This window comes from Cherax quadricarinatus, chromosome 17, assembly GCF_038502225.1.
Source record: "Cherax quadricarinatus isolate ZL_2023a chromosome 17, ASM3850222v1, whole genome shotgun sequence".
Classification (NCBI taxonomy): domain Eukaryota; kingdom Metazoa; phylum Arthropoda; class Malacostraca; order Decapoda; family Parastacidae; genus Cherax; species Cherax quadricarinatus.
In genome coordinates, this window is record NC_091308.1 from 23,630,567 (window position 1) to 23,648,066 (window position 17,500).

The 17,500-nt window shown below is 40.0% G+C and overlaps 1 protein-coding gene across 1 annotated transcript in view; it reads right to left on the reverse strand.

Moving 5' to 3' along the window:
* Positions 1–1,987: 1,987 nt before the first annotated feature.
* Positions 1,988–17,500, reverse strand: part of plx (PTB_TBC1D1_like and TBC domain-containing protein plx) — a gene marked incomplete in the record, with an annotated part of 401,111 nt that continues 385,598 nt past the window's right edge. The window contains 1 exon segment of the mRNA XM_070085876.1: positions 1,988–4,718. Coding sequence (XP_069941977.1) covers positions 4,512–4,718 — 207 coding nt within the window.

A 17,500-nucleotide genomic window follows, 5' to 3' on the forward strand; every position in this document is an offset into this window, starting at 1 on the left:
CAAGTACAATGATTAAGTTTTGGTTCTCGATTTTTATTGTCAGAACTTCAACTACATAATTTGTGGTGTTCAGTATCTCTGTGCAAATGAGAGACTCTTTGACATACAGGCCAACTCCCCCTTATTGCCTGTTCTTCCTGTCACATCTGAAAAGGCTGTACCCAGGTATCCATATTTCACTGTCAAAGTAAAGGCCCTGTATATTAGCAAATATAAATGAGGTTGAGTTGCATTTTTGTTGGGGGGGTTTCGTTGTTGGCATCAGTAGTTGTGAGTCCAGAGGGGCCACTGGCTGTGCCTCCAGTCTAACAAGGCTCCAAGGTGGTGGGCTATTTTGGTTATCTCTTTCCATTTTCTTTCTTTGTTTCCTACCGCTAAAAAAATCACTTGGGGTAGAGTTGTCATAACTACCCTAACTACTATGATTTGTTGTACTGGGTGTGTGCCTCCTGGTCCCTTTTAGGTGGTATGTGGGGCAATTGGTATTGTAAAATTGTTTTTCAAGGACTGAAGAATGACACATCTCAGGGTGGAAGAATTTGCAAGAGGTAGAATGACACACTCCTTTAGACAGGAGGTTGCGGCATTTTTTGGGATGCTCAAATTTTCATACCCCATTTGTTTTTCCTCATATTCCATGTTTACACATGCCCCAAACATGGTGGGATGGTCATGGCTATAATAGATGGATGGTGGGTGGTAGTGCTTGTGGTGGGTAGTAGTGGTGGGTGCATGGAGTTATGAGTATCTCATAGGTACTAGGTATGAAGAGTTATCAGCTCTCTTTCTCCATTACAGTATGTATTTTAACAAACCGGTCATCTCCAGCTGAGGTAGGGTGTTTTCAAATTGGTATTTCCAAATTTATAAGGTTAATTTAATTCCAATTTTAGATATGCAAGGTTGATTGCAACCTTAATGATTGTCCTACAAACTCAGGACTCTGGACACTCCTTTACCCTCCCCATCCACACCATATACAGCAGCTGTCGGTGAACACTCCCAGTCTGGCTGCTAATTTTAAATGCATGCATAGAACTATCAAATCAGCCTCAATTAGCACTGAATATTTCTGATGCTGTAAGCATGCCCCAGTTTTCTTTTAGATGTGCAAATATATTGTGTGCCTTGTATGCAAATATGCACTGATTCAAAGGCATACAGTATTTCATTGATTTTGTTGCTTGATCCACATACTTAAATTTTTTCTAGATGTATTAATTCACTATATAGTGAAAATAATTTCTTAAAAGCTTTAGGCATCACTGTCTGTGCACAAAAGCATTCACTTTATAAGCTTGTAAAAAGATGGTACATACTGTCTAAGAAGATATGCTGACAGCTTTGGAGATATCATGAGCTCTGTGACTTGCTGCATATATACATAAGAGATATATCCATTGTAACAACCACAGTGCAGTGATGATCTTTCTCTCTGGTTTGGGTCCAAGAGTCAGTGCTTTATTGCTAGTCAACTTACTAGGATTAAATAAAAAAATAACATCTAAATGGAGCCAACATTTGGAAATTGTGCCACATGCAACCCTTATGACCTATACAAGTTTGGTTTTTTGTTTTCGAATGTAATAATAACCACATGCGACACACAATAGGTTCTTTTAAGTCTGCTGTGCAGGCAAGACATTGTCTAAGTATCTAAATAAAGACATTACCTCCTTTAAATGAAAAGGTGAAGTGATATAAGATAAAAAATATTTTACTGGGGTAACATCACCAGTGGGGTGCTACAAGGATGGGTGCTTCACAATTAATGTCTCAAATCTAAATAAATTATTTGCCAAGAGGAATAAAAAACTATGCAAATATACTGGTGGATGATGCACAAACCCTAAGATTAAAAATAAAAATTACTGTATATTCCTGCAGAAAGACCTGTATACTGTAGATTGAGCAAGTGTAATGGTGATTTATAAATGATGGACTTTATTGTAAATAAATGCCAAAGCAGGGTGACCCAAAAGGCAAAAACATTCACCATCATTTATTTAATAGCTGTCTTGCTAAAAGAATGTACTCACGTAGTCACATAAGCCTACAGACACTGACAGATCCTATCACTCAAAACCTCCTTTATTTCTTTCTCCCAGCCTTCCCTGGGATGACCCCTATCTTTCCTTCCTTTCACCCCACATTTACTATATTCACAAAATGTGCCAAACCCACATGGGACAAAGTACTGTAAGGTTAAGGGGGACCTACTGACAAAGGGAAGCAACATCATCAGTGAACAAGGGACTACAAGAACAAGTCGAGAAAGGAAAAAGTCATCCTGAGAGGATACTGTATTGAACTAGATAAGGTTTTTTTCATAAATTATGATCAAATACTTGAATGGGATTTAGAAGGAGGTAGTAAGTGATATGCTCCGTAGATACATAAATACATTATGGGACAAACTAAAGAGAAAGATGAGATATCATGAGTATAACTCCTCTTTTACCTAATATAGGTATTCTCAGTGTGTCCATACAACAAATTTCCATGTGTGTGTCTCCCCACTACAGGCCACCTCTTGACACTACCCCAGGTCAGACTTCCATGCAGTGCCGGAAATATTTTTTACTCACAACTAACCAAAAGACCAGTGATCAAAAGTTGACTGTTATTGGAACACTGGATATGTTAAGTTCTACTGTAATATATTTTCATATAAATTACAATCATCACTCCCAATGGTTAATTATCCAATAACTAACATTAAAAATAAGAAAAACTTGTTTTAAAACATTTGTTCACCACTAAACTGAAACTTTGAGATATCACAATAGTGGTTGAGTGGAGAATATTTTAGTGCTTGGAATTACTGTAAATATTAAATATTCGAATTAACTGTACATTAGGTGAAAAACATTTTCTATACAAAACAATTTATAGACTTAACATTTAGCACCCAGTACATTTGTAATACATATATAGTATAATCAACAAATGATATATAAACAAATACCATAAGACAGTATTAAGGTTTCTACAATGAACAACAACTATTTACACAGGATTGCAACTACTATTAACCCTCTGAGAGTCCATCCTGTAGTTCTATGACTTTGAAGCTAGGATCCAAGCCATAGTACTACGTCATAAGCTCGGCTCACTCAGATAAGCCGAGAGTGGTAAATTTCAGCCTAGATATGAGAGAATGCATCTATGTGGTAAATGTGCACCATATAAAACAAATCCTGCAGCACGCAGTGAATAATGAGAAAAAAACTGCAATTGTACTTTTGGATTAAAAAGTGACTGTGCGGTGTATTTTCATATGGTTTTTATGGTAGCATTCGAGGTTTCTTGGTCTCATTTGATAGAATGGAAGATATATTACAGAAATAGATTGGTTTTAGTAATAAAAATAGCTTGAAACTGAGCTCAAAGTAGGGGAAATGTTCGATTTTTGCCGATGTTCAAGAGTGAGCAAATCACGTCGCATGTCGAATACACATCAACTGGTGTGTCTAATATACATTTACAAATGAGCTGATGTTATTTATACAATTATATTACAATATTGCATAATAGTAAATCTTCTATTTTTTTGGTGTGGAAAAAGATCTCTTATGTGAATAAAAAATCATAATGGAATTCATCTGTAAAGCCTGGAAATGTAACTAATAAACAGAGGAAATGTTATTTTAGTGCTAGGAATGCCTGCAAATTACCAATTTCTGATCACTTTATTGGGTAGTTGAAATAGATGACTGGGCAGTTTCTTGTGCTCAGTTGATAAAATAGAAGTGATACTAGTGAAATAGCTAAGAATTTGGTTGACTGGATTAATGTAATTGGCCTAAAATAGGAGTCAAAGTGGGCAAAATCGCCAATGTGTTAATATCGCTGATGCAGCAAAATTCACGACAGTGTAATTTTGTCAATTTTCATCAAATTTCATTAGAAAAAGTTCCTTTTTCATAAGAAAAAGTAACAAAATTTTTATTGAAAATTTTTGGACACTGTGGACAAGGCATAGAACTACTGGACGGACCCTCAAAGGGTTAGGATTTGTTACCAAATACTATTTTTTTTTTTGTATAAGCAGGATAGGTAGCATTGTCAAGATTATAGAAAAATAAATATTCAGGAACAATAAAGTTCCTCAATAATACAATATACAGTACTGTATATAAAAATTGTTATTATGGCTCTGAATAAAATTTATCTGGTATACTGCAAGTAGATTATGAAAGTAACATTTGTCTAAGTTCCATTTACAATACACATATTACAGAACAATGGAAATAACATTTAAAATGGAACTGATAAATTAATGTTGTCATAAAAATGACAACATTTGTGGTGTTCTGGTAATATGCAAAATAAGCGTGGCATCAAAGAATTAAAAACTTTCAGCATGAATTCATATTTAAGAAAATTACTAAAGCACCATCACAACTTCTAACAAACTTCTCACTTCTTTATCAAGCATGAAATTTTTATCAACAGTAATCAACTTAAATCCCTATGATAGATAAGATACTCAACAAGTATACAAGATATTAATCATTACCAACAAGGTTCTTAATATAGCGTTGCATTATACCATAATCCATGGAAACTGCTCTAGAGCCACCATGCCCATGCTGCTGTTGTTGGTGATGGTGATTGCTATGGGATGGCAGGGAGGAGGATATGTCACTGGTTTCTTTTATATCTTCTTTCTCCCCATCTTCTGGCTTCTGGATTGTCATTTCTTTTTTCTCATGCTAGGAAAAAGTATACAGTCATTAATATGAGAAATGACCTTCAGATGTAATTTCCTTTTGACAAAATTCACTTTAGCTGTTGCAATACTTCACAAGTAAATGGACTACTCTACTCGTCAGTAGCAGCTCATCCACAGGAGCTGCAGAGATGCAGTCCCCCCCAGATGCTCACTGCCAGATGTATGACTTCATCAACATTACACTAAAATAATTTGCAACTGACAAATATACAGTAGGGCCCCACTTATACGGCGGGTTAGGTTCCAGGCTATCGCCGGAAAGCAGAACGCCATTTTTTCCATTTATAAATGCATATAAATGCCAGACAACAGATTTACACTAACTTATATTAAATTAGTAATAGAACTAGGCACTAAAAACACAAAAAGTAAAATGTATACACAGTACATTCATTACTTATCTTAGAGTATTTGTAATCTTAATGTAGGGAGAGAGGTGAGTAGTTCTTATTTGTAGGAAGTCAGGTGTAGGTAGCCCTGGCTCCCCGTCTCATACTTAATATGCGATATTTAAAACAGCCCAGAGTTAAAATATACATACAGTACACTCACTATTTACCTTAAAATATGTGTAGCCTTAATGTAGGAAGAGAGGTAAATAGTATTTATTTGTAGGAAGTCAGTGTAGGTAACTGGTAGGTGTAGCCCACCTGAGCTACACCTACTGACTACCTACACTGTGGCCCAGAGCCATATTATTAGCATCGACATACCTTGTTCACTGAATTTAATCGTTTCTAACAACTACCTTTAGATGCCATCATAAACGAAGGGAGAAGTAATGAATAATTCATGCCGAAAATTGTAAACAAAAGCAGAGTGGGGGAGTGGCTGGGCCAAACGCAGATTCATACACATTTTCTCTGGTGACTGAGCAGAGAAAACGTAATGTTGTCCCTCTGCCCGGCTACCACACAGGTCCACAAGTATTATTATCAGAGCACATACAAAATATGTAATAAATGCCAGACAACAAGTTTACACTAACTTATACTAAGTTAGCAATAGAAATAGGCATTAAAAGCACAATAAAAGGTAAGGTATGCACAGAGTACACTTATTACTTGCCTTAAAATATTAATATTAATGTGTGAGAGATAAGTGGCAGGGTGTTTATTGAATAAAATCAGAATGGCACACTATCATCCTCTAACTTGGCACAACCCTTTGACTGTCGCAGGCCCCTTTCTGAAATTGTCATTCTACGTCGCAAAATATTCGAAAAAAAAAAAAAATTGTTATCAAAATGTTAGGATTATTTTACTGAGTGTTTTAAGCCTAAAAAATTTTTTTTGCCATCAGTACTTACCGAGATACAGAGGCGCAAAGTTGGCAGAAAATGAGCACCGTATGGGAACAGCAGCAAATGCCGCCCACCCAGTATTCTTTTATTTACTCCAATTCGAAGGTTTCGTATTTTCCATTATTTTTCTTTTCTAAGTAACTTATGTGGCCTGTGAGACCAAAGTAAGGTGCTGCTGCACCATGGTCAGCTGCTGCTGCACCACGGTCAGCTGCTGCTGCACCACGGTCAGCTGCTGCTGCACCACGGTCAGCTGCTGCTGCACCACGGTCAGCTGCTGCTGCACCACGGTCAGCTGCTGCTGCACCACGGTCAGCTGCTGCTGCACCACGGTCAGCTGCTGCTGCACCACGGTCAGCTGCTGCTGCACCACAGTCAGCTGCTGCTGCACCACAGTCAGCTGCTGCTGCACCACGGTCAGCTGCTGCTGCACCACGGTCAGCTGCTGCTGCACCAGTCAGCTGCTGCTGCACCACGGTCAGCTGCTGCTGCACCACGGTCAGCTGCTGCTGCACCACGGTCAGCTGTTTCTGACCAACATGACTCGTCCCGAACCTGTCCATCCAGCACTGCCGTCTTTGTTTACAAGCCAGGGTGGCCGCTTGCATGCATACATTCAATTCATTTTGTATTATTCCATTGTTTATAGTGCTTGGAGCTGCTAAATAAGGCACCATGGGCCCAGAGAAAGCTTCTAGTGCCAACCCTGTGGTAAAAAGGGTGAGAAATACTATCGTACCACACTCAGCTGCTGCTGCACTACTGTCAGCTGTTGCTGGACCAGTCAGCTGTTGCTGCACCATGGTCAGATGTTGCTGGACCAGTCAGCTGTTGCTACACCATGGTCAGCTGCTGCTGGATCAGTCAGCTGTTGCTGCACCATGGTCAGCTGTTGCTGGACCAGTCAGCTGTTGCTGCACCATGGTCAGCTGTTGCTGGACCAGTCAGCTGTTGCTGCACCACAGTCAGCTGTTGCTGGACCAGTCAGCTGTTGCTGGATCAGTCAACTGTTGCTGCACCACAGTCAGCTGTTGCTGGACCAGTCAGCTGTTGCTGCACCATGGTCAGCTGTTGCTGGACCAGTCAGCTGCTGCTGCACCACAGTCAACTGTTGCTGCACCACAGTCAACTGTTGCTGCACCACTGTCAGCTGCTGCTGCACCACCATCAGCTGTTACTGACCAACATGACTCGTCCCTAACCTGTCCATCCAGCACTGCCGTCATTGTTTACAAGCCAGGGTGGCCACTTGCATGCATACATTCGATACACTTTGTATTATTCCATTGTTTATAGTGCTTGTAACTGCTAAATAAGCCACCATGGGCCCAAAGAAAGCTTCTAGTGCCAACTCTGTGGTAAAAAGGGTGAGAAATACTATCGTACCACAGTCAGCTGCTGCTGCACCACTGTCAGCTGTTGCTGGACCAGTCAGCTGTTGCTGCACCATGGTCAGATGTTGCTGGACCAGTCAGCTGTTGCTACACCATGGTCAGCTGCTGCTGGACCAGTCAGCTGTTGCTGCACCATGGTCAGCTGTTGCTGGACCAGTCAGCTGTTGCTGGATCAGTAAGCTGTTGCTGCACCATGGTCAGCTGTTGCTGGACCAGTCAGCTGTTGCTGGACCAGTCAGCTGTTGCTGGACCAGTCAGCTGTTGCTGCACCACAGTCAGCTGTTGCTGGACCAGTCAGCTATTGCTGGATCAGTCAACTGTTGCTGCACCATGGTCAGCTGTTGCTGGACCAGTCAGCTGTTGCTGCACCATGGTCAGCAGTTGCTGGACCAGTCAGCTGTTGCTGGATCAGTCAGCTGCTGCTGCACCACAGTCAACTGTTGCTGCACCACCATCAGCTGTTACTGACCAACATGACTCGTCCCGAACCTGTCCATCCAGCACTGCCGTCATTGTTTACAAGCCAGGGTGGCCACTTGCATGCATACATTCGATACACTTTGTATTATTCCATTGTTTATAGCACCTGTAACTGCTAAATAAGCCACCATGGGCCCAAAGAAAGCTTCTAGTGCCAACCCTGTGGTAAAAAAGGTGAGAAATACTATCGTACCACAGTCAGCTGCTGCTGCACCACTGTCAGCTGTTGCTGGACCAGTCAGCTGTTGCTGCACCATGGTCAGATGTTGCTGGACCAGTCAGCTGTTGCTGCACCATGGTCAGCTGTTGCTGGACCAGTCAGCTGTTGCTGCACCATGATCAGCTGTTGCTGGACCAGTCAGCTGTTGCTGGATCAGTCAGCTGTTGCTGCACCACAGTCAGCTGTTGCTGGACCAGTCAGCTGTTGCTGGGTCAGTCAGCTGTTGCTGCACCACGGTCAGCTGTTGCTGGACCAGTCAGCTGTTGCTGGATCAGTCAGCTGCTGCACCACTGTCAGCTGCTGCTGCACCACCATCAGCTGTTACTCACCAACATGATTCGTCCCGAACCTGTCCATCCAGCACTGCCGTCATTGTTTACAAGCCAGGGTGGCCGCTTGCATGCATACATTCAATACATTTTGTATTATTCCATTGTTTATAGTGCTTGTAACTGCTAAATAAGCCACCATGGGCCCAAAGAAAGCTTCTAGTGCCAACCCTGTGGTAAAAAGGGTTAGCAATACTATCGTACCAGTCAGATGCTGCTGCACCACCGCCAGCTGTTGCTGCACCACCGTAAGCTGTTGCTGCACCACAGTCAGCTGTTGCTGCACCACCATCAGCTGTTGCTGCATCACCGTCAGCTGTTGCTGCACCACCATCAGCTGTTTGCGCACCACCGTCAGCTGTTGCTGCACCACCGTCAGCTGTTGCTGCACCACAGTCAGCTGTTGCTGCACCACAGTCAGCTGTTGCGACACCACAGTCAGCTGTTGCTGCACCACCGTCAGCTGTTGCTGCACCACCTTCAGCTGTTGCTGCACCACCGTCAGCTGTTGCTGCACCACCGTCAGCTGTTGCTGCACCACCGTCAGTTGTTGCTGCACCACAGTCAGCTGTTGCTCCAACACCATCGGCTGTTGCTGCACCAGTCAGCTGTTGCTGCACCACAGTCAGCTGTTGCTGCAGGACACAGTCAGCTGTTGCTGCACTACCATCAGCTGTTGCTCCACCAGAGTCAGCTGTTGCTGCACCACAGTCAGCTGTTGCTCCAACACAGCTGTTGCTGCACCACAATCAGCTGTTGCTCCAACACGGTCAGCTGTTGCTGCACCACAGTCAGCTGTTGCTCCACCACCATCAGCTGTACTACTCAAAGATATGGAGACAGTGTTGTTGTGTGGCTTAACGTAAAACAATTACCGAGAAACGATTAACCCCAGAGGGTTAGCCACCCAGGATAACCCAAGAAAGCCAGTGCATCATCGAGGGCTGTAACTTATTTCCATTGGGGTCCTTAATCTTGTCCCCCAGGATGCGACCCACAACAGTCAACTGACACCCAGGTGAACAGGAAAAAATGCCTGGAACTAGTGCTCATATTGGTGAATTTAAAGCCAGCAAAGGTTGGTTTGAGAGACTTAAGAATTGTAGTGGCATACACACTGCAATAAAGCATGGCAAAGCTGAAAAATTCATCCCCCAACAAGTGTTCAATTGTGATGAAACAGGCCTGTTCTGGAAGAAAATGCCAAACAGGACCTACATTACTCAGGAGGAAAAGGCACTCCTAGGACACACGCCTGTGAAAGACAGGCTAACTCTCATGTTTTGTTGTAATGCTAGTGGGGATTGCAAAGTGAAGTCTTTACTGGTGTATCACTCTGAAAATCCCAGTGTTCAAGAAAAACAGTGTCTCATCACTCATCAATACTCTTCAATAAAGGTAAGTGTCATTTTAACATTTATTTATGTAGTTATTGTGCATGTCTTATTGTTTTCTTTGTAGGGAAATGTATATTTCATGAAAAAAAATTTTTTTTTTAATACTTTTGGCTGTCTGGAACGGATTAATTGGATTTCCATTATTTCTTATTAGGAAAATTAACTCGGCTAACGATAATTTCGGCTAACGATGAGCTCTCAGGAACGGATTAATATCGTAAGGCGAGGGTCTACTGTATAGATAAGAGTAAGGTGATGACGGTATCAAATGAGTTAGATAAAGAAAAACTGGATATCACATTGGAGGGAGTGAGTATGGAAGAAGTGAATGTTTTCAGATATTTGGGAGTAGACTTGTCAGGGGATGGATTTATGATGGACAAGGTTAACCACAGAATTGGAGGAGGAAAAAGGGTAAGTGAAGCACTTTAGTATCTCTGGAAATAGAAATTATCTATGGAGACAAAGAAGAGAATGTATGAGAGCAGTGGTACTAACACTCTTATATGGGAGTGAAGCATGGGTCCTAATGCTGCTGCAAGGAGGAGGCTGGAGGAAGTGAAGATGCCGTGCCTAAGGCAATGTGTGGTGTAAATATTATGCACAGAATTCGTAGTGTGGAAATAAGGAGGTGGTGTGGAGTTACTAAAAGTATTATTCAGATAGCTAAAGAGGGTGTGTTGAGGTGGTTTGGTCATTCAGAGAGGATTGAGCAAAACAGACTGGCTTGGAGGGTATATAAATCTGTAGTGGAGTAGGGGTCGTCCTAGGAAAGAATGGAGGGAGGAGGAAAAAGACGTTTTTTGCAAAAGAGGACTGGACATGCAGCAGGCATGTGTGAGCATGTTACATAGGAGTGAATGGTTTTTGGGACCTGATGAGTTGTTGGAATGTGAGCAGGGTAATATTTTGTAAAGGGATTCAAGGAAACTGGTTAGTTTTACTTGAGTCCTGGAGGTGGGAAGTATACAATGCCTGCACTTTAAAGGAGGGGACTGGGATACTGGCTGTCTGGAGTGACATCTAAACCGTCATACCTGGGCACCTCTGTAAAGACAGTTTGTTACGACTTTGATATCATAACTTAAAAATGGTCCTGGCTCCTAAAGGCTACTCACACTGCCTACTCACACTCAGGGGTTAAAAAATTACACTGAAATACACAGCAAACCTTGGGCCAGCATGTACTCATATATTAACCCTTTCAGGGTCCAAGGCCCAAATCTGGAGTCACGCACCAGTGTCCAAGAATTTTCAAAAAAAAATTTGTTATTTTTTCTTATGAAATCGTAGAGAATCTTTTTGTGAAGGTAATAAAACAAAAAGTACGAAATTTGGTGGAAAATTGACGAAATTATGCTCTCGCGAATTTTGATGTGTCAGCGATATTTACGAATCGGCGATTTTGCCGACTTCGACTCCCATTTTAGGCCAATTACATTATTCCAATCAACCAAATTCTTAGCTATTTCACTAGTATTACTTCTATTCTATCGATTGAGCACAAGAAATCGCCAAGTCAACTGTTTCAACTACAAAATAAAGTGATCGGAAATTGTTAATTTGGCCAATTTAACACAAAGTTCAAAATATTCCAATTTCAAAATAGGGTCCAGAATGAACAATGTAGGTATTCCTGGCACTAAACTAACATTTCCTCTGTTCATTAGTTATGTTTTGAGGCTTTACAAATAAATTCCATTTTGATTTTTTATTCACATAATGAATTTTTATTCACACCAAAAAATAGAAGATTTACTGTTATGCAATACTGTAATAATTGTATAAATATCATCACCATATTTGTGAATGTATATTAGACCCACCAGCTGACGTGTATTAGACGTGTGAGGTCGTTTGTTTACTCTTGAATATCGGCAAAAAATTAACATTTCCGCTACTTTGAGCTCAGTTTCAAGCCATTTCCAATGCTAAAACCAATCAAAATCATCTCTATTTCTGTAATATGTCTTCCATTCTATCAAATGAGACCAAGAAATCGCAAATACAACTATAAAAAACATACGAAAAAACACTGCAAAGTTGCTGTTTTAATCGAAAAATCATGATTTCATTTTTTTTCTCTCATTATACACAGTGTGCTGCAGGATCTGTTTTATGTGGTGCACACATACCACATAGATGTATTCTCTCATATCTAGGCCCAAATGTACCACTCACAGTTTATCAGAGTGAGCTGAGCTCATGGCGTAGATCTACGGTTTGGACCCTGAACGTAAAGCCGTAGATCTACGGGACGGACCCTGAAAGGGTTAAACAAAATTAATTATTATTAGGAAGGAAGGATAAAAACTCACCTATGTAATAAATAACAAAAAGGCACAATACCGTGACTGGAACGATACACAAATAACCCGCACATAAAAGAGCGAAGCTTACGACGACGTTTCGGTCCGACTTAGTCCCTCACTTTTTGTAGTTCTCGGCAATCGGAAATTTCGCCAATCATAGGGGTATTTTCGTATAAACATGGACTCGCTTTTCATAGGTTGACTCGCGAATAGTAGTTCGTCCGGGACGCGTACGCACGGTGTGAGCCGGGGAGGCCTCCCTACCCAGCCAGTCTGGCATTGTTTACCAGTGAGTGAAGGTCCCCTCAAGTGCTCCTACGAAATATTTCATAATATTCCACTCATTTTAGTGCTTGCAAGTACTAAATAAGCTACCATGGCTCCAAAGAAAGCTCCTAGTGCCAAGCCTGTGGTAAAGAAGGTGAGAAATATGCACAGTGACAAAGTCTTGGGCCATTTTAGGGAAGTGTTAAAGAGACGCCAGAAACAGAGGTCTCTCCACAGTTACTTTGCGAGACAGGACTAGAGTGGCTCTCAAGGTGGTCCTAGTGGCCTTAAGAAACAGAGAAGAGAAGCAACCCCAGAGAAGCAATTGGTACCTGAGGTGTTGCTGTAAACAATCCAATCTCTCTCCTCCTCCAGTCTCCCATACACTAAGAAGAATCTCCAATAAAGGTAAGTGTTATGCTGTTAATGTTTCATTCATCATTTCCCATTGTATTGTTTATGTACTACATGTATATTTCATGTAAAAAATTTTTTGGTTTTAATACTTCTGAGTATCAGGAACGGATTAATTGTATTTACATTATTTCTTATGGGGAAAATTGATTCGCAAATCGTAAATTTCGTTTATAGTAGCTCCTCCAGGAACGGATTAATTACGAAAAACAAGGGACCACTGTATATGCATTAACCCTTTCAGGGTCCAAGGCCCAAATCTGGAGTCACGCACCAGTGTCCAAGAATTTAAAAAAAAAAAATTTGTTATTTTTTCTTATGAAATCGTAGAGAATCTTTTTGTGAAGGTAATAAAACAAAAAGTACGAAATTTGGTGGAAAATTGACGAAATTACGCTCTCGCGAATTTTGATGTGTCAGCGATATTTACGAATTGGCGATTTTGCCGACTTTGACTCCCATTTTAGGCCAATTACATTATTCCAATCAACCAAATTCTTAGCTATTTCACTAGTATTACTTCTATTCTATCGATTGAGCACAAGAAATTGCCAAGTCAACTGTTTCAACTACAAAATAAAGTGATCGGAAATTGTTAATTTGGCCAATTTAACACAAAGTTCAAAATATTCCAATTTCAAAATAGGGTCCAGAATGAACAATGTAGGTATTCCTGGCACTAAACTAACATTTCCTCTGTTCATTAGTTATGTTTTGAGGCTTTACAAATAAATTCCATTTTGATTTTTTATTCACATAATGAATTTTTATTCACACCAAAAAATAGAAGATTTACTGTTATGCAATACTGTAATGATTGTATAAATATCATCACCATATTTGTGAATGTATATTAGACCCACCAGCTGACGTGTATTAGACGTGTGAGGTCGTTTGTTTACTCTTGAATATCGGCAAAAATTTAACATTTCTGCTACTTTGAGCTCAGTTTCAAGCCATTTCCAGTGCTAAAACCAATCAAAATCATCTCTATTTCTGTAATATGTCTTCCATTCTATCAAATGAGACCAAGAAATCACAAATACATCTATAAAAAACATACGAAAAAACACTGCAAAGTTGCTGTTTTAATCGAAAAATCATGATTTCATTTTTTTTCTCTCATTATACACAGTGTGCTGCAGGATCTGTTTTATGTGGTGCACACATACCACATAGATGTATTCTCTCATATCTAGGCCCAAATGTACCACTCACAGTTTATCAGAGTGAGCTGAGCTCATGGCGTAGATCTACGGTTTGGACCCTGAACGTAAAGCCGTAGATCTACGGGACGGACCCTGAAAGGGTTAATAGTAACTTATATACAACTTATAACTACTACAAAAAACCACCACAATCCCGTTCACATTAGCTCACTAGCACACTGTTACTAATGAGAAACAAAATAAATCATCAGGGAGGCTTCATGACATACACACCTCCCTCTTCACTTCTGCCTGGTAGACTAATTACCAGCAGGCAAAGCACCGTACAGTACTCTCGCATAAACAGGCCTCTGCATACTAGGGCCTTACAAATGAACATGAGAGCACTTAAACACAAACACCTATAGTATACACTAAAAAACTTACCAAAATTACCTACTCAAACTACCGCCCAAACATGATGACTTTACCCCCGACTCATACTGAACTAAACACACCTCTCATCTGCTCCTGTCCTGGCCACTGCCTGACTGACAGAAATAAAACACGTTCGCTTTCAGGGAATAATACATGTCTGCTTTCAGTATACTACATTGAAAATGACATTATATATGGAGTTATTTTATATATTTTTTTTTTTTTTTTTTTTTTACATCTAGGTAGTAGGTTGGTAGGCAGCAACCGCCCAGGGAGGTACTACCGTCCTGCCAGGTGAGTGTAAAACGAAAGCCTGTAATTGTTTTACATGATGGTAGGATTGCTGGTGTCCATTTTTCTGTCTCATAAACATGCAAGGTTTCAGGTACGTCTTGCTACTTCTACTTACACTTAGGTCACACTACACATACATGTACAAGCATATATATACACACCCCTCTGGGTTTTCTTCTATTTTCTTACTAGTTCTTGTTCTTGTTTATTTCCTCTTATCTCCATGGGGAAGTGGAACAGAATTCTTCCTCCGTAAGCCATGCGTGTTGTAGGTGGTGACTAAAATGCCAGGAGCAAGGGGCTAGTAACCTCTTCTCCTGTATATATTACTAAATGTAAAAGGAGAAACTTTTGTTCTTCTTTTTGGGCCACCCCGCCTTGGTGGGATACGGCCAGTGTGTTGAAAGAAAGAAGATTTTTTTACACACCACAGTCAAACATTTATCACTTTAGTGAAAAACTAGGAAACATGATTACTGATGCACACATGAATAAAAACCACCAACTACTAACAGGAGATTTCAACATAAACATACTACACGACCAGGACCCACAAGTAACCGAATTTACAAACACAATGAGTAACTGCCTGTTGCTACCAGCAATATCTAAACCTACAAGAATCTCTGAAACAAGCATCTCCTTAATAGACCACATCTGGACAAACACCATATCCCCTTTAAAATCAGGCATAATCACAGACAACACTACAGACTACTACCCAACCTTCCTCATAACTAATCTGGGCAAACTGCCACAAGACATTACTAAAGTAACCTTCAGACTACATAACAAGACAGCAGTTAATAACTATATAGCAGCTATGAATAACATCGATTGGCAAAATGAGCTCGAAACATATACAGATATGAATGAATGCATAAATAATTTTCTAAAAAAAGCCCAATGCCTTTATAACAGTCATTGCCCCATAAAAACTAAACAGATCACAGCAAAGAGACTGAATAATCCCTGGCTAACACCAAGCATCCTCAAATCCATTAACACAAAGCACAAATATGAAAAACAGTACAGAATGGGTCAAATAACAAGAGAACAGTCAAAAAGTTACTCGTCACCACTTACCAGCCTGATAAGAAGGTCAAAAAAATTGTATTATGAAAATAGATTACATAACATCAAAGGTGATATGAAAAAAACCTGGAAAACTCTCTCTAAAATTCTTGGAACTAAAAAGTTATTCAAAAACAAAACAATCAAACTAACAAAATCAGATGAACCCCTACTCACTCCAACCAAAACAGCAAACAGACTTAATGTTTTCTTCTCCACCATAGAAAAAATCTAGCAAACAAAATACCAAGCACAAACACCTGTCCATCAGACTACCTCATAGGTACCTACCCAAATACGCAATTCCTAGCTCCAACCAAGCCCATTGAAGTTACGCTCATCATAAACACCCTTAAAAACAAGGCAGGAAACAAACAACTTGCCTGCTTTTATGTACAAAAAAGCTTCTCAAGTATTGTCACCAATTATTGCAACGCTCTTAAACCCTTTGAGGGTCGCCAGGCCCTCTCAGAGACATCTTCTCAGAGTCACCCAAATTTAAAAAAAAAAAAAAAAAAAAAAAAATTTCTTATGAAAACAGAGAATCTTTTCCCACTCATAATGACACCAAAAGTATGAAATTTGATGGAAAACTTACGGAATTATGCTCTCACGAAGTTAGCAGTCTTGATGATGTTTACGCATCGGCGATTTTGCCCACTTTGAGCCCTATTTTCAGCCAATTCCAGTGTACTAGTCGACAAAAATCATAATTATTTCGCTAAAACTCCGTTTTTTCTATCGAATGAGGACAAGAAATCACCCATTTACCGATTTCAACTATCTAATAAAGTGGTCAGAATTTAGCAATTTTGCCAACTTCACACAAATTTCAAAAGATGCCAATTTCCGAATAGGGTCCAGAATAAACAAGAAAGACATTCCTGGCACTAAAATAACATTCCCTCTGTTCATTAGTCACATCCCCATGTCGCTATTTCATTTCTTTTGCTTTCCACTTTGAATTTTTATTCTCACAAAAAATAGAAGATTTACTGTTATGCAGACTACTGTATTAGTGTAGAAATGGTATAAATAATACCAGAGCACTTGTGAAAGAATACTAGATTCAACAGTTGACATGTATTGGATGCGTGGCATGATTTGTTTACTTTTGAACTTGGCAAAAATTGAACATTTCTGCTACATTGAGCTCAATTTCAAGGTACTTTTCATTGTGAGAAAATCAAAATTATCTCAATTTCTGTAATATGTCTTCCATTCTATAAAATAAGACCAGGAAAGCTAGAATACAACCATAAATACCATACGAAAATACACAGCAAAGTTGCTGTTTTAAACCAAAAACATGGTCAAAGTTTTTTTTTTTCTCATTACGCACTGTGTGCTGCAGGATTTTTTATACTGTGCACACTGACCACATAGACCCATTCTTTCATATGTAGGCCTACCAGCTTTCTCCTGCTAGATTTGAGGGCACTAGAATTTATGCGTACTAGTAAGTCAAAAACCCTGGCGCGTAAGCCGTACTAGTACGGCCGAAACCCCGAAAGGGTTAACAAATCCATTGAATTGTCTACCTTCCCAATAATCCTAAAAATAGCGAGGGTCACTCCGATCCATAAAGGATGTGACCAAGCTGACTTGAATAACTATAGACCAATATCTAACTTACCACTGCTCTCTAAAATCTTTGAAAAATTAATTCACATATTGATCTATTCCTACCTC